Below are 17,995 nucleotides of genomic sequence, written 5' to 3' on the forward strand. Positions count from 1 at the left end.
TTTGGATGAGTTTTTGTTTCAACTAACGGGTAACGCAATAAGTAAATAAGGTCAACAATTATTCATTATCTGTGCGTTCCAACACCCATAAATACTATTAGTCCATGCGCCAGACCCCCAAAATGTGGTCGCCGTGCCACTTTGGAGGGACCAAGTCTCATGGTGATTTTTTTTTTTAAAGGTCTATGTCCCTAGTGTTGGGAAATGCATGATAGCATTGCAGCAATGGTAGCTTTCTATTTGCTATCACTCCTCTTTTCATCCCTCCATCATTCAAATTTTCCCATCTTTTTTCGCCATTTTACAATCCAGTATAAAAGAGGGAAACCAACACACAATGTCATGAAGTCATATATCATTGTAAAGGTTAGACTATAATCTGTCCATCGGTCACATTGTCATGACACTGAGGTCAAGATAATTTGACCTTTGACCTCTAATGCTGTAATCGGGCCAATTCTGAATGCCACTGCAAATGCCCTTATATCTAACTTCATATTGATCTGATGTGCACATGGATAGTTCCAGCATAAAGAGTATAAAAAGAGCTTTAAAATGATATTACATGAATAACAACAATAACAACATTTCTTATCAGAATAAGCGTAACTTTGTGCAGTTTGTATCTGATAGAATATTCAGAACTTTGCATTGGATTCTGTTATTGGGGGCAGTTTGTAAATGACTTTCTTAGCAGCAGAAACACAAAATAATACAAAAACTCTAAACTTTCCTAAGAAATGTATTCTCTACCAGGTTTATCAATTATTTGATGTGTTCCCACTCTTACCCTGTTGTCAATATAAACATGTTACAACTGATGAGGCCCCGTTTCAGTAGCAGTGGGTTATAATCCAGGTGATATGTGAAAATGATGTTCACTTTTTCACAACCACATGAAACTTGGTACACTTGAACAGTTTGGGGCCATGAACATTTTCAGATATGGAACCATCGCAAAAATGCCTCGTGGCAGCCATGGCGGCCATTTTACTTTCCACCATAACCAAATTATGTATTTTGCATCATATCTCCTGAACCCAACATGATAACACAGAAAAGGTGATTTCTACCCTGATGTTTTGATGGCCAACATTTACAATGATACCATACACAATATCATAAACTGATCAGGTGAATAGTTAATGGTGAATTCAGTGATTTTGTATGAAGCAAATCACAGTATCTGAGAACCTAGGCTAGACTTTATTATATCATGTCTGTTGCATGTTAAAGCGTAATCCTTTTGTTCATTAACCCAGACAATACAGTGACTGTGAACATTATTCAATATGACCTTCCTTAACAACTTAGCTTAAAAAGAATTCAAGGACGATAGTTGGCTCATCTAGAGCGATATGATACGAGTCATCCATCCATCCATAATCCCGTTAGGGGTCGCGGGGGGCTGGAGCCGATCCCAGCTGACATTACACCTTTTATTTGAAAATAATAAAAAGTGAAACTTCAGAACCTGCTGCTTCAGTTCTCAAGATAAAAAGCAGTGCAATATTTAACAAAAAATAAAGTAAACCAACTTCTATTCAAGTTAAATAAACAGTGGTTTAACCTGCTGCTTCTGTTCTCATTTTCAAAGCAAAAGGTTTGCCATGAATGATTTCAGAAAGAAATAATGTTTGCAGTAATGTTAATTTGGGTTATAATGGTTTATATTTTTTGGTATTGGTATTTTCTAGTGTTTGTGATATTGTCATTTATTTATTATTATGTGATGTTGTTGATTTGGGAGATTTGGGTCACATGGATATGGGTGGTACTCATAGTTAATAAAATGCTGTTCACCCGAGGGAAGAGAGGGTGAGTGGGTCGCCGTATTTTTTGATGACCGCTATTTTCTTTTGATCGCTGTTGATTATCAAGATTTTGTGCATGTTATAATAAGTTGATCATTTTCATTTTGTTCAACGTATTTTCGGATCTCAGTGACTCACTTTGGTAGCATATCGGACAAGCAAACCGGGCCCAACCTCAGTCTCTCAGCAGCTTTTAGTTTGTTTCCTGAAGTCGCTACAGGTAATAATAGTAGTAACAATATTTAACAAAAAATAAAGTGCAGCCAACTTCTCTTCAGGTCGAATGAACAATGGTTTAACGACCTGCTTCTGTTCTCATTTTCAATATTAACGGTAGAGCAATAATATTTAGGGATGCACCGATACCAATACCAGTATCAGGTATCGGGTCCGATAGTGTGCTCATGTACTCGTACTAGCAAAACGGTTCCGATACAAAGGCACCGATACCACTTTACGGCAGCGTGACGTTAACCTCTTGTCAAATGAGCAGGTAACGTTAGGTGGGGGAGCAGCCATGTCAGCAGTTTGGAGTTATTTTACGGTAAATGATGAAGAAAAAAGCAGAGTAGTCTGCAAACTATGCTCTGCTAAATTGTCAAGAGGAGGAGTGAAAAGCAGCACATTTAGCACAAGCAATTTGATAAAACATCTTAAGAACCAACACAACGCAGCGTTCAAGGAGTTTGCTAATGCTAGCAGATGGAAACAGCAAAAACCAACTTTGCAGCAAATGCTGGGGAAGCGAGCGAAAATGTCCGAAGACAACCCACGGGCGGTAAAAATAACAGAAGCTCTTACCCAGTACACTGCTCTTGATGACCAGTCACTGTCAGTTGTTGATAATATGGGATTTTGCCGTCTTGTCAGTGTACTGGAGCCGAAGTATGAGATTCCCAGCCATCGCCACATCACAGAAACCGCATTACCAAAGCTGCATGACTTTGTGAAAAAGCACATCAACTGTCTGTTGCAGGACATTTTGGCCTTCAGTTTCACCACTGATATTTGGACTAGCAGTGTCAGCCCAATGTCTCTCATCAGTTTAACTGCGCAGTGGATTGATGAGGATTTTACTCTGCAGAGAGTCGTTCTACAAGCAAAGTAGTTTCGGGGGTTTGCACACTGGCCAAGCCATAGCAGGTGCGCTTGATGATATGCTACAGACGTGGGGCATTCCAGAAAGTTTTGTTCACGTTGTGCTCCGGGACAATGCCAGAAACATGATAAAGGCCATAAGTGATGCAGGACTCCCCGGCCTGCCGTGTGTCACTTACACCCTCCGGCTGGATGTTAACGAGGGTCTTTTGGCACAGAGAAGTACTCTTATCGGTACTCAGTATTGGCGAGTACCCAGATGTAAGTTCTTGTACTTGTACTCGAAAATAAGTGGTAACGGGGCATCAGCTGCATGCAGTGGGGCACCAGCACGCAGAAATATTTCTAGCATATTGGGCAGCCTATATGGTACTACCTCATGTTTTCTCAATTTTACGGCCACCATAAAGGGCGCCAGTAAAGAGCTCAAGGCCTGGCTCCCAAAGGTGGACAAAACAGGCCTGCCAGGGAAGTTTGAGGCCTGGATACACCAGCACTCCATACGACCCCAGATCTTGTGGCTTCTGCAGGTGTATACAGTGCCTATAACAACAGTCAAGTCCCTGGAGAGGAAGATCAGCAGCTACTTGTGAAGATGGCTAGGCCTACCCTGCAGTATGAGCAGTGCTGCCTTGTATGACACCAGTAACATCCTGCAGCTCCCGAACAGTGGCCTCGCTGAAGAGTTCATGGTGTCACTGACAGGGGAAGCTCTCTCGTACGGAGAGTCCTGGGATCCAAAAGTGGCATCTGCCGGCATCCAAGTCTGAATAGGCAGGAGCATCGACAAAGCACTGGAGGTGGCTGAGTCATGGCTGAGGCAAAGGTGGGGTCTGTAGCAATGGGGTGTGCAGACATAGGCTTCTTCCCGGTGACCAAGGTCGACAATGTCCAGGGCAAAGAGTTAGCTGGATGGTAGGGATGGGACTGCAAGGAGCATAGACTAGATGGGAAAGTGCACTGCAACGAAAGATCACCTGGTCAAATATCTGGTAAGCAGACTTCCACCAAATCAGGTTCTTAATCCAGGCTGTTGACGATGTCCTACCAAGTCCAGTAAACCTTAACGCTATCGCTGCCGCCATGACCAAGTGCTTAACACAGTCAATGAGAGTGTAGCCACAGCCATCAACACCAGCCAAAGACCATCAGGTTCCTCAGAGCCGGAGAAAAGCCCCACCTACAACCAAGAGCAAAGTCTGTTCTCCTCACCACTGCCACTGACTGGCAACTGGAAGGGAACTTGGGCAAGCAGCTGAAGTTCCCAGCCTGGATAACATCAACACGGCTTCAACCAGACATGATCCTCATTTCAGAGTCTACCAAGCAACTGATCATGGTGGAACTCACAGTGCCTTGGGAAGATCGTATTGATGAGGCCAATGAGAGGAAGCGAGACCAAGTACCAGGAACTTGTGGAAGAGTGTAGAAGGCAAGGCTGACGAACTCGCTGTGAGCCCGTGGAAGTGGGCTGCCAAGGATTTTCAGGGCATTCACTCTGCAAAGTATTTGGGCACTGGGCAGTGGGCATCACCGGGGAGGCCATAGAGAAAGGCCGTCAGATCCTTTACGGAAGCTGCAGAGAAAGCCACTAGACTGGCTTTGGATCAAGAGGCTAGATACGTGGACGACTGCTGCTGGGCGAGAGTGTCTGATGTTGAAAGACCCAAAACACTGAATGACCCCAGGTTCCATCACTGATTATGCGTCCCAGCGCATCTGCAGGATGTATCTTTCATCTTTGTGTTTGACACATTCATTTTAAGCTTTAACTTGTTACGGTCATATTGAATATTGATCTCCTCTTTACAGTCACTGTATTGTCTGGGTTAATGAAAAAAAGGATTAAGCTTTTCAAACTCTATACAACATGCTGACATGATATTATAGTCTAGTTAAGTTGTAGTAGCTAAGTCTAGCCTAGGTTCTCAGATACTGTGATTTGCTTCATACAAAATCACTGAATTCACCATTAACTATTCACCTGATCAGTTTATGATATTGTGTATGGTATCATTGTAAATGTTGGCCATCAAAACATCAGGGTAGAAATCACCTTTTCTGTGTTATCATGTTGGGTTCAGGAGATATGATGCAAAATACATAATTTGGTTATGGTGGAAAGTAAAATGGCCGCCATGGCTGCCACGAGGCATTTTTGCGATGGTTCCATATCTGAAAATGTTCATGGCCCCAAACTGTTCAAGTGTACCAAGTTTCATGTAGTTGTGAAAAAGTGAACATCATTTTCACATATCACCTGGATTATAACCCACTGCTACTGAAACGGGGCCTCATCAGTTGTAACATGTTTATATTGACAACAGGGTAAGAGTGGGAACACATCAAATAATTGATAAACCTGGTAGAGAATACATTTCTTAGGAAAGTTTTTAGAGTTTTTGTATTATTTTGTGTTTCTGCTGCTAAGAAAGTCATTTACAAACTGCCCCCAATAACAGAATCCAATGCAAAGTTCTGAACATTCTATCAGATACAAACTGCACAAAGTTACGCTTATTCTGATAAGAAATGTTGTTATTGTTGTTATTCATGTAATATATCATTTTAAAGCTCTTTTTGTACTCTTTATGCTGGAACTATCCATGTGCACATCAGATCAATATGAAGTTAGATATAAGGGCATTTGCAGTGGCATTCAGAATTGGCCCGATTACAGCATTAGAGGTCAAAGGTCAAATTATCTTGACCTCAGTGTCATGACAATGTGACCGATGGACAGATTATAGTCTAACCTTTACAATGATATATGACTTCATGACATTGTGTGTTGGTTTCCCTCTTTTATACTGGATCTATGTGTAAAATGGCGAAAAAAGATGGGAAAATTTGAATGATGGAGGGATGAAAAGAGGAGTGATAGCAAATAGAAAGCTACCATTGCTGCAATGCTATCATGCATTTCCCAACACTAGGGACATAGACCGTTATAAAAATCACCATGAGACTTGGTCCCTCCAAAGTGGCACGACCAACCCCCTGGCTCATGGACTATTAAATGTAAGTCTTTTTATACGTTGTGTGGAAACTTAATCACGGTCGTGTCTCTACCTGCTGCTCATGTCATCTGTATTTAATAGCTGCCGTGTTATTGTCCCTCCCTGACCTTTCACACACTCATCAAGGCCATCAGTCTGTAGATAAGGTGGCCTTGTACACCTAGTACTAGTACTCGTTAGTCTTTAGGAAATATTCAGAGACGGTTTACAGACAGACACACAAAGTCCTACTAAATTGTATTGTTTATGTCACAGAGCCTTCCAGCCAAATGTTAGCTACATAAACAATGCACTGATGGATTGTGCACACATGGATAAAAAAACAAACAAACATCATAATTCATTCCTGCTGCTTGGCAATAGGAACCGATTGTTTCAACATGATGTAGTCAAAGACGAAGGTTGGCATGTAGGACAGCGGCAGCCAGAAGACCTTGGCGTCCCAGCCCGGGGAGTAGCGGGTGCGGGGCGTGCTCCATACAGTTGACCACCTTCATCAGATCTCCGTCACTCATCGCGGAAACTTTGTCTTTTATTATGACCAGTGCTAGGAGGGGAAAAAATGAGCAGGATAAATAAACAGAGTTAAAAACAAAAATGAGGAAAAGCAACGATCCAAAATTACACTTGTCTAGAAATTCTGTTCCGTAGTCGTCTCTGACATCCTGGGGCAGTCTGTCCCACAGCATCTTCACGTTATTGGTCAGGATGGTGGTGTCGGTCATATTTGTTCTGAAGAAGCCCGGCTCAATGCAGAGGACTTTGACACCGAACGGCGCTAGGTTTAACCTGGAGCAGAACGTTTTTATTTGCTCAGGGCTTGTATGCGAAGAGTCTCTGTGCTAGACAATAAATTGATTGCGTGTGTTAATGTTTCACCTGAGGCCGTCGTTGAAGGACTCCACGCCGTACTTGGAGACGCAGTACGGGCCTCCCGTGGGGCTCACCCTCCCGAACACGCTCGCCACATTCACCACCCTCCCCCTGGCATTCTTAATCAGCGGCAGGACGCTCAGGGTCACCGCGATCACACCGATCAGGTTGACATCCAGCATGGACTTGTAGTCGTCGATGGTGAGCCAATCGCACGGGGCGGAGGGGACGGACACTCCTGCGTTGTTCACCACGGCCCATAAGCCTGGGAGGATAACACAGAGGACAACAAGTCAATAAAATCATTACATTTGACCTTATTAATAAGTTCCTTCACAACTAGTTGCACCATACGGTCATTTTAAAGAGATAGTTCGGCTGTTTTGACGCGGGGTTGTATGAGGTACTTATCTATCTATATATATATACATACATATATTTATATAAATAATTGAGTTTCAGAGACTTTGTTTCCTGCATTCTGGTGACTTGAATGAAATTAAATAGTACACTGCAACAGCATTTTTATGTTAAATAGGCCTACTTTTAATTCTACTTTTAATTCTCAGGAAATGAAACTGAATAATTCGCCCCTCTGGCATAAACAAATATTGATCAGTTTTTATTGATTCATTCTTATTTGCTCCTGCTTGAGTATTACTTCCTCTAGAGCTCTCCATTTCTCTCTCCTTCTCTCACTTACCGAAGCTCCTTTCAGACAACACGACAACGCCACCGATGCGATCTGAAACACGTTATTTCTAACGGCTTGCGCCACTCCACGACAGCTTTTCGGTGAGTCGAGCAGAGCCCAACTTTGGGCGCTGCTCGCTGTGATGTGCGGCGAGCTCAGCTCAAACTGTGTTGTGTTGATCACGAGCGTATGAGCAGTGTATCTATTGTTGTCTGGGTGGAAACAGTAGGGCTTGTATACGCTGTCCACAATGCCAGAAACAGGCTGAGGTAACGAATGGGGGAAAAAGTTGGTAAGAACAGGAGGGAAATTGGAGAAATGTGACCCTGGGAGGAAACCGGGAGAAAATCGGGAGGGTTGGCAAATATGACGGGGCCGGCAGCTAAATGTCTTTTAGACACCTAAAAAAACAATATCAATATACGCTATAATTAGAATATTTTCACTGGTTTACCTTGCCGTCAGACAGCCCTTTCCGATGGGGAACTGAAGCCGTTGTATCCATTTATGTTCTTGTCAAAGCCACCAGATTCCATTGAAAGAAACAGTAATTTTACCCTGCAGAACACGGGGGGGTTTCTGGTCTACCGCTGCCTCGATCGGTTAGTTTGTTTGTGTTATTGTGTGACTTTGGTGAACCCAAATATGTAACTAGCTTGTATCAAAGGAGGCTGAATAACGCAAGTCAGCACACTGACACACTGACAGCTGTTGTTGGCTGTTGGGCTGCAGTTTGCCATGTTATGATTTGAGCATATTTTCTATGCTAAATAGACCTGTGAGGGGTTTTGGACAATATTCGTCATTGTATTGTGTTGGTAATTGATTTCCAATCATAAATATATACATACATTTCCATAAAGCAGCATATTTGTCCTCTCCCATGTTGATAAGAGTATGAAATACTTGACAAATAAGGTCCTTTAAACTTTGAACAGACAAGCATGTGATTAATCATGATGAAATATTTAAACCATTGACAGCCTTAGTTATTGTGTGACTTTGGTTAGTTTGGATTCACAAAAGTCACACAATAACACAAACTAACTAACCGATCGAGGCAGCGGTAGACCAGCAACCCCTGTGTTCTGCGGGGTAAAATTACTGTTTTTTTCCCAATGGAGTCTGGTTGCTTTGGCAAGAGCATAGATAACAGCTAAGATAGAGTGTTACGCTGTTCTGGCAAGGGAAAACCGGTGAAAATATTCTAAATATAGCGTACACGTAAACTGATATTGATTCCTTTAGGTGGTTGAAATCCATTTTGCTGCCGGCCCCGTCCACAACAGTACATTACTTTGCTCCCGTGCTGTCTGCTTCTCTCTGCGTGCCGACTGCCATCTACTGTAGGTAATACACTGACAATAGGTACATACCTCAACCTCGCTTCAAAACACCCTTATCATCCCTTAAGTAGAGCAGAAAAAATCAAAGCATGTTAATACACGTTGAATACATGAGAGGAATGTGTCGGGTCTGGACCGGCAACGATGTGTCACTTCAATAGTTGTGGAGATATTTATCCAACAAAATAAGAGAGGGTTAAAACTCACCGCGCCCCCCCACTTTGTCCTTGATCATCGCTGCAACTTTGGCAACGCTGTCCTTGGACCTGACATCTAGGTGTGTTGTGATCAGGTTGCTGGAGCAGGACTTCTTCAGATCCTCTTCCCCCCTCTCGCTGAAGCACGCGGCGATCACTCTGAAGCCCTTTTTGTCCAGATGGCGGGCCAGGAGGTTGCCAAAGCCGGTGTCGCAGCCGGTGATGTACACATACTTGCTGCCCTTGTCGGGGACCCTGGGTAGCTCCGTGACCCAGCGGTACAGGTAGTAGAAAACCACCAGCCCAGCCAGGAGATACAGGTACATGACTGGAAGAAACAAAGAGGGAGGACATTACATTACATTTTCTCAAGTACAGTTTTGACGTACTTGTCCTTAATACTTCTATTATCCGCTACATTTGTACTGTAGTTATTCTGCAGATTATATTTTCCATTCAAAACATATGGTTGGTTTATAAAATGCAATGCAATCGATTTAACTAATCAAAATTATATGAAATATTTCAGTAAAATGCTACTTATACATTAACGCATTACTATTAACAACCCAGTAATATCGTACATAATAATATAATTTTATTACATATAAGTACATTTTGTTAATACAAAAATGTAGGGGAGACCGGGGAGAGTTGTACCACTGAGTTAGTTGTATCACTGACATTTTGACCAATCAGAAAAGAGCTGCGGCGATGTCATCAATATCGTATATCACTAATCACTATCGTGATCCAAACTCCATTCAGAAAACAAGCAATATAAAAGTTGTTTGCTTGTCGTCTTGCGGACAGAACTGTCTAAGTTTTATTTGTAGTAGATAGGGGTGCTCATTTTGAAAAATGTATATACATTTAGTTTGATTAGCAGGTTGTCAGCTGTGTGTCTGCCCAGTATAACTTTAGCGAGTGGCCAACAAACAGTGTGTATTTGTGTTACGTTAGCAGCTCTAGCATTGCCGGAGGCCCGCCGCCGTACACGTAGTCTGCGTAACTTTAGCGAGTTTCCAACAGACCGTGTGCGAGTGTATTGGCGGTGAGTGTGAGGTTGTTAGTGGCGTTATAGCTGTGAACGTAGCAGTGTGTGTACAGTTTATTTGTCGGTGAATAAATGCTACGAAACTATAACTCTGCTTCGCTCAAGCTCCCAAGAAGTGCGGCGGTCGTCGATTTCTCATAGGAATGACCGGGGCCGCGCCTCCAACGCTGTATCCAGTTCTTTTAATACATCCATGATATAGGTACCTTGTATCAAAGTTTGAGACATCTAGCACCAACAACCACTGAGTTACTGATGCTGAGAGAAAGGTGTTACCACCGTCCCCGGTCTCTCCTACTTATACAGCACAACAATAACATTCCAATCACATCTCAAATATTTCACTCACTCAACATTGCTGGTAAGCTAAGCTAACTCTTTTACACAATAAAACAGATATATTTGGCTAGTTACTTGAAGTAGAAGAAGCTATAGTTGATTTCCTGTTTTTTTGTTGAATTTCTACACAACATTACATGATGAAACTTGCCTGTACTTTACATGATATATTCATCAGCTGTATTATCTGAGACAGGCTTCTGATGAAGTAGTGTAGTAGTTTATAGTTTAGTCTAGTTGTTTTCTCTACTTATAAACACGGTTAACAGTAGTAACAGTGCTCCTACCTGCTGTGTTTAGAGGTCTCTCTGTAACTGTCTCCAGCAGGTTATCGCTCTCTCTTATATAGTAACACTCTGTACAGAATGCAGGCTGCGTCACAGGAGAACGACCGCGTCCACCAATCAGATAAGCCACAATCTACACGGCAGGCATGCGACACCTATCGGCGGGAAAAGTAACAGCTGCAACTGCACTTAGCACCGGAAATAAATAAATAAATAAATGAATAAATGAATGAATGAATGAATGAATGAATGAATAGATAAGTAAATAAATAACTAACTAATGTTGGATTTATTATGTACAAAAGTGCTTACAATGACCTGAAATAACCCGATTGTTGGATTTGTTGTGCATGAAGTGTTTGCGAGGACAGGGAGGACGCACGTTCTGTTCTTTTTGCAAGGTCAAAGAGAGAAAGGAATCCATGCACGATGACCCATTAACGACTGGTTAGACCGTACCTTTGGGAAATGGAAGTCCATGGTGGTATCTCTATTCTCCTCAATCCTTGCTGTGTGTGCATGCTTAGTATTATGTGGTTGTTGCTGTATTCCATGTATTCGCCACCTCACTGAGCGTGTGATTATTTCTGCTGTGCAACGAAAGCATCCGGATGCACCTCCTTCCTATCAGATGGCCATGTTCCAAGCTGAGAGACAGGGTCTCCTGGAAATGGCGGAGGATAGTGAAGATGTTGACCCTGAAGAGGTTGTGGGATGATGCTTATAATTAATACATCTGTACGTAACATTATCTATGCTTATAATTAATACATCTGTACGTAACATTATCTATGCTTATAATTAATACATCTGTATGTAACATTATCTGTAGGTGAACTTAGTTAAGTTCAAAAGAGGGTCTGTTGGATTTATTATGTACAAAAGTGCTTACAATGACCTGAAATAACCTGATTGTTGGATTTGTTGTGCATGAAGTGTTTGCGAGGACAGGGAGGACGCACGTTCTGTTCTTTTTGCAAGGTCAAAGAGAGAAAGGAGTCAGAAGGAGATAACAAAGAAGAAGATATGCAGCAAAGACATAGCTCGGGGTTCAGACTTCGCGAACTGACCCATGCACTGTATGTTGTCAGGGACACGTTGATTGGATCCAGATATCTGTAAACTCTTTTATTTTTACTTATGCAACATTGATTGTTCGGAATAAATTGAATCATTATGCTTTAACTCATCTGTTTGGAAATTCTCTTTGTCACACAAGATTAACCAACACGTAACTGGGCCTTGACCTCTTGGAGGTAGAAGGCCAGTTCCTTCACTAAATAAATGAATAAATGAATGCATGAATGAATAAATAATAAGTAAATAAATGAATAAATAAGTAAATAAATGAATGAATAAATGAATAAGTAAGTAAATAAATGAATAAATTAATTAATGAATAAATAAGTAAATAAATAAATGAATGAATAAAGGCATAAACAAATAAATGAATGAATACATAAATGAATGAATGCATGAATAAATAAATGAATGAATAAATAAATGAATGAATAAATAAATAAATGAATAAATAAATAAATGAATGCAGGTCATTTTGGATTTATGTTACAATTTGCAGTGCAATTCTTGATAAATATAAACGCAGTGTTATTACCCATCTTGACATAAAAAAATTACTAAATAATGTGATTTAAAGGTCACCTATTATGCAAAATGCACTTTTCCATGTCTTTTAAACATCAATATCTGTCCCCAGTGTGTCTACAGGCCACCATAGTATCATAAAAGACCATCCTCTCTCTTTTTCTCCTCCTCCGTTTGTCCGGAAATGGGTGCAGAAAAAAAATTCGCTTTTTTCCTTGTATTCTGACGTCATTTGAGAAATGCAAGCCACGTGAGGGTTTCCTGGTCGAACCAGAGCAGAACCTTCAGTAGCTGACCCCGGCCCACAGCGCGTCACTGTCTCTCCTCCTCAACCTAACTTGAGCAAAGTAGCTCCTACTGTTAGTCTGCAAGAACCAGCAGAACAGGCTTCATGTACTCCCATCATCTAAATATAACATGTTCTTTCACAAAGGCTTTATGTAATTACACTGTTTAAACAGATGATATTTATATATTATATATATATTTGATGTCATGCATGTAGCAGAGTACAGGTAGTAAATAGTGACTTGTAAGCAACACAACACATTTCTGTTTCACAGTCAAACTTTATTTGAGTAGACAGATGACAATATTAATTATTCACAGCATTTGTAATCATCTCACCTGTTAGTTAGTTATGTTAACATGGTACAGGAGAAAGTCTTCAGCTCTGGTAAACTATGGTAAGCTAAGCTCCGGTGGTCTGTAGTCATGGTAACACAGAGACAGCTACTACTGTAAATAATATACCATTACTCTGATCTTCCATACATTTATCTTTTAGCAGAAATAATGAACTGACTACTGTTTCACATCTTCTATTTTCCACCCTGATGGTCGCTGTGTTTACACACCGTGTCATAGCGGTAGCATGTAGCTAACCCGTTAGCATGTAGCTACATGCTAACGGGTTAGCTCTGTATCTCCCATGTAAACAGAGCTAACCCGGTAGCATGTAGCTACATGCTACCGGGTTAGCTCTGTATCTCCATGTAAACAGAGCCATCTGCTCTCAGCTGTCTGCTCTCCTCTGGGATGATTCTGTCGGTCATTTCTCACAGATGGATCTGTAAAGACAGACGTAAAACAGAGTGTATGTTTACGGTTTACAGAGTTGATGCATGAGGTAAACACTGAGTTAACTAACAGAAATATAAACAGTATTATTTACCTGAGAGAAACCGTCAGGAAAACCTGGAATCTGGACCGCAGATGTTCATCATGTGTCGCCGATTTCAGATCAGATTCCTCCGGTAACGTGCGCTGGGTGAAGTTTCTGGTTTATAAACTTTAAAGTGGTTTATAAGCTCTATTCTAGCTCCTCTCTCTCCCTGCTCTCAGGCCGCGAGGGGGGCGGGGAGGGTGACGCTGTGTTGTTGAGGACGTTTGATTGACAGAAAACGCTGACCAATCAGAGCAGAGTGGGAGGAGACAGAGGCTACAGACACAGAAATCAGCACTTTTGGAAATGGGCTGAAACAGAGGTTATAGAGACATGCTGGAATGCATGATCTGATTGTTTTTTTGAAAAAAAAACTTCAGAGACATGGTTTGGAGGTGTCTGAGACCTATAATAACTAGTTTAAATGGAGTATAATATGTGACCTTTAATAACATTTATACAGCATTTTATGGGTCCAAACACCACTTTTCTTCATGTCCCAGCAAGGAAATTTTGGATTTATGTTAAAATCTGCAGTGCATTATTGATAAATATATACACAGTGTTATTACTTATTATTTTGACATACAAAAAAATACTAAATAATGCAATTTAATAACATTTATCCCATAATGAATAGAGTCAACATGAAAAGGAGAGGCTGTAACATAAAATACTGGAGTTCCTGCATAGTTTTGAAATCAGTCTTAGCTTACAACACACAGTTGGTGAGTCTTTCCTGTTACGCAGCAGCATTTCATGACTTTTGCAAAAAAAAAATATGACATGTTTTACTGTCAGGAAAACATATCGGTCAATCTCAGGCACTCAAATATTAATCCTTATGGGCAGACTGGTTTATACTGGTCTATAGACATAACAGGGTGGAACATTTTGAGCTAATTTAACCATAACTCTGTGAGTGCTCCACGTTTAGCTAGCTAACGTTCTACACAAACACAACTTTTATCACTATATCAAATATGTTTTAAATTTTATGTGATCGGACCAACTTTCTTCATAATTTAGCCGAACAGGGTGGAACTTTAAAGGTCCCATATTGTAAAATGTGAGATTTTCGTGTCTTTTATATTATAAAGCAGGTTTAAAGTGCTATATAAATACTGTTAGACGATTAAAACGTTCAATTTACAGAGAAACACACACAGAAAAATGTGCGTTTGAAACAAGCCGATTTCTGTCAATTTGTGATGACACAAATATACAATATTTAGATCATTTGACGGTTTTAAATGTAAACATTCTAAGTGTGTCCCAGTTTATTTCCTGTTGCAGTGTATGTGAATAACATCAGCTGACAGGAAGTAAACCTGGACCAAAACTGTTGCCTAGCAATGCAATTCCATTGTAATTCCATTGAAATGCACTAAAACGGAGCGTTTCAGACAGAGAGTAAATACAGGCATATTCAACCTGACAGTATGAGGAAAATAAAGTTGTTTTTTTTAACATTTCAGCATGTAAACATGTTCTATTAGAAACACAAATACAAGTATGAACCTGGAAATGAGCACGATACGGGACCTTTAAGAATGTGACAAACAGATTAACATCTCAACATGAAACATGGAAAAAGAGTGAAAGTTTCTGCTGTAGTTTTTGGAGGTTGAGAAACTACTAAAAGGGTGGAAAATGACTTGAAAATGGTAAATAAAATAACTATAGTTCTTCCGAATATAATCAGAGCAAGTTTGACATGTCCTATTCAATAATTAAATAATAGTTTACGTATTTTATACTTTTATGGCTTATAGTTCTTGTAGAAGTTGATTACTTTGCACTGGGGGCATGGTAAAATCGACCAAAAAAAGCTCAGTAAAGTAGAAAAAAATATATATTTTTGCATCATTCTTTGTTGATGTAATAAAGAAGACTTTAATCTATAATTTACAATGTTGAGCAATAGCAGTGAAACGTCATATCTCCAACATCATTTAGGCCTCTGATCAGACACAACAACTCTAGTTTGCCGTTTCCTTTCTATGCTTATGCACATCATCAAAACATCCGACTTCTGTTCAACCAAACAAGATGTGGAAATACCCAAATGACACCCACAGAAGGCATCACACATTCACCAGCGTCTGCACACCACAAATGAAACTTGTTTCTTTACAGTCAACAAAACTGTTTCCTCAGTCAACAGTGTGTGCCAAGGATCAGTGAAGCTTTTTATATTTCACCACAAGATGGCAGCAGTGTTGTTTTGCAATTAATTTCCTGTTATGTTATGTCAGATGCTGCCTTCAAGCACCCCTTATTTCCAATAATAAAGTTGTAATTAAAAATGTGTTGCACACGTAAATGCCTCAGGTCAGGAACTGATGATTCAGTAGAAAAAATAATAAACAACATGGTTGTTTACACAGTGCTGCTAAACAAATTACAATACACACAATTTACACTCAGGGGACATAGAACATGTCAACAGTATCTTGGATTGTTTGTGTGCATTCACTTTATAGTTTTAATATATCTGATGGTACTGGAGTCAGGATGTGCTGCTCTTCATCGACAACATCTTCCGCTTCACACAGGCTGGCTCCGAGGTCTGTAAAACATGTCTGTCAGGGGCAAGAAATGATTCCCTAAAGATACATTTTGTAATGTTGAATGTTGACTGGCTCATTAGTAATGACCATCTTACCTCTCAGGTGTCTGCCCTGCTGGGTCGTATCCCCTCCGCTGTGGGTTACCAGCCCACTCTGGCCACTGACATGGGTACCATGCAGGAGAGAATCACCACCACCAAGAAGGGCTCAATCACATCTGTGCAGGTAAACAGGACCTTAGTGACAATAACTGACTATGCCAGCGCATGTTAACACATAATTCATGCTAAAACTACTATTAAAGATTAACCAAGTCTTAATCCTCTCCACCAGGCCATCTATGTGCCCGCTGACGACTTGACCGACCCTGCCCCCGCCACCACCTTCGCTCACTTGGACGCCACCACCGTGTTGTCCCGCGCCATCGCTGAGCTGGGTATCTACCCCGCCGTCGACCCCCTGGACTCAACCTCCCGTATCATGTACCCCAACATCGTCGGCCACGAGCACTACGATATCGCCCGTGGCGTGCAGAAAATCCTTCAGGTTTGGGACTTTATAATTCATCTATTTTTATTTTGGTGGGGCTGATAATTATCAATTTACTTTGGTGGGACTAAGAAAACATTTATCAGGCTAACAAGTTCTACTTTTCCTCCTGTAGGACTACAAATCCCTGCAGGACATCATCGCCATCCTGGGTATGGATGAGTTGTCTGAGGAGGACAAGCTGACCGTGGCACGCGCCCGCAAGATCCAGCGTTTCCTGTCCCAGCCCTTCCAGGTGGCCGAGGTCTTCACCGGCCACATGGGAAAGCTGGTGCCCCTCAAAGAAACCATCAAGGGCTTCCAGAGCATCCTCGGCGGTAAGTGGATGATGTCACCTCGACTTTAAGTACTTAATTCGAACGTCTTCAGCTCTATTTACAGTACTAATATTTTTCTTTTGTACCCGTTGTTCCCTGCAGGCGAGTACGACAGTCTGCCCGAGCAGGCCTTCTACATGGTCGGCGCCATCGAGGAAGTGGTCGAGAAGGCCGCGAGGATGGCTGAAGAGCTCGCGTAAACAATCTACCTGTTGAGAGGGAGAGAAAACAAGGAGGGGTTCTGCGGTTAGGAGCACTTGGTTTGTAAAACATGTCAAAATAACAAATGTACCTGTCTCGTCATCCTGAAAGAAAAAGTTCTATTTAATGTTTCCAATGAAAGATGGAATAAAACGCTGTCTTTACACACAAAAACAAAACTCGTCAACTGTATATTTCCTATATGCTTTAATAGTCGTTGTTCCGAGTAGTGGATTTCATGAAATGGCTGTCCTCATCCACTCTGACCACAAGATGGCAGTCTTGAGTCATGTTGAGCGCTGATCTGAACTGTGTTGCAGCTTTTGTCAAGTACTGAAATAAAACAGTGGACAAACAATTTGGATGAGTTTTTGTTTCAACTAACGGGTAACGCAATAAGTAAATAAGGTCAACAATTATTCATTATCTGTGCGTTCCAACACCCATAAATACTATTAGTCCATGCGCCAGACCCCCAAAATGTGGTCGCCGTGCCACTTTGGAGGGACCAAGTCTCATGGTGATTTTTTTTTTTAAAGGTCTATGTCCCTAGTGTTGGGAAATGCATGATAGCATTGCAGCAATGGTAGCTTTCTATTTGCTATCACTCCTCTTTTCATCCCTCCATCATTCAAATTTTCCCATCTTTTTTCGCCATTTTACAATCCAGTATAAAAGAGGGAAACCAACACACAATGTCATGAAGTCATATATCATTGTAAAGGTTAGACTATAATCTGTCCATCGGTCACATTGTCATGACACTGAGGTCAAGATAATTTGACCTTTGACCTCTAATGCTGTAATCGGGCCAATTCTGAATGCCACTGCAAATGCCCTTATATCTAACTTCATATTGA

General features: G+C 41.1%; 1 protein-coding gene and 1 pseudogene across 1 annotated transcript; one reads left to right on the top strand and one right to left on the bottom strand.

Annotated features, from left to right (window-relative positions):
* Window positions 1-6,157: 6,157 nt before the first annotated feature.
* LOC141762932 (retinol dehydrogenase 7-like) lies at window positions 6,158-10,780 on the bottom strand (annotated as a pseudogene).
* Window positions 10,781-10,803: 23 nt separating this feature from the next.
* Window positions 10,804-17,493, top strand: LOC141763310 (ATP synthase F(1) complex catalytic subunit beta, mitochondrial-like). The gene is made up of 6 exons (XM_074627879.1): window positions 10,804-10,895; window positions 16,008-16,065; window positions 16,171-16,293; window positions 16,402-16,614; window positions 16,733-16,934; window positions 17,037-17,493. Exons 1-6 carry the CDS (start codon window positions 10,804-10,806, stop codon window positions 17,132-17,134), a joined length of 786 nt encoding a protein of 261 aa, XP_074483980.1. The 3' UTR covers window positions 17,135-17,493.
* The last annotated feature ends 502 nt before the right edge of the window (window positions 17,494-17,995 follow it).

Source organism: Sebastes fasciatus, chromosome 24 (genome assembly GCF_043250625.1).
Source record: "Sebastes fasciatus isolate fSebFas1 chromosome 24, fSebFas1.pri, whole genome shotgun sequence".
In the NCBI taxonomy this organism is placed as follows: domain Eukaryota; kingdom Metazoa; phylum Chordata; class Actinopteri; order Perciformes; family Sebastidae; genus Sebastes; species Sebastes fasciatus.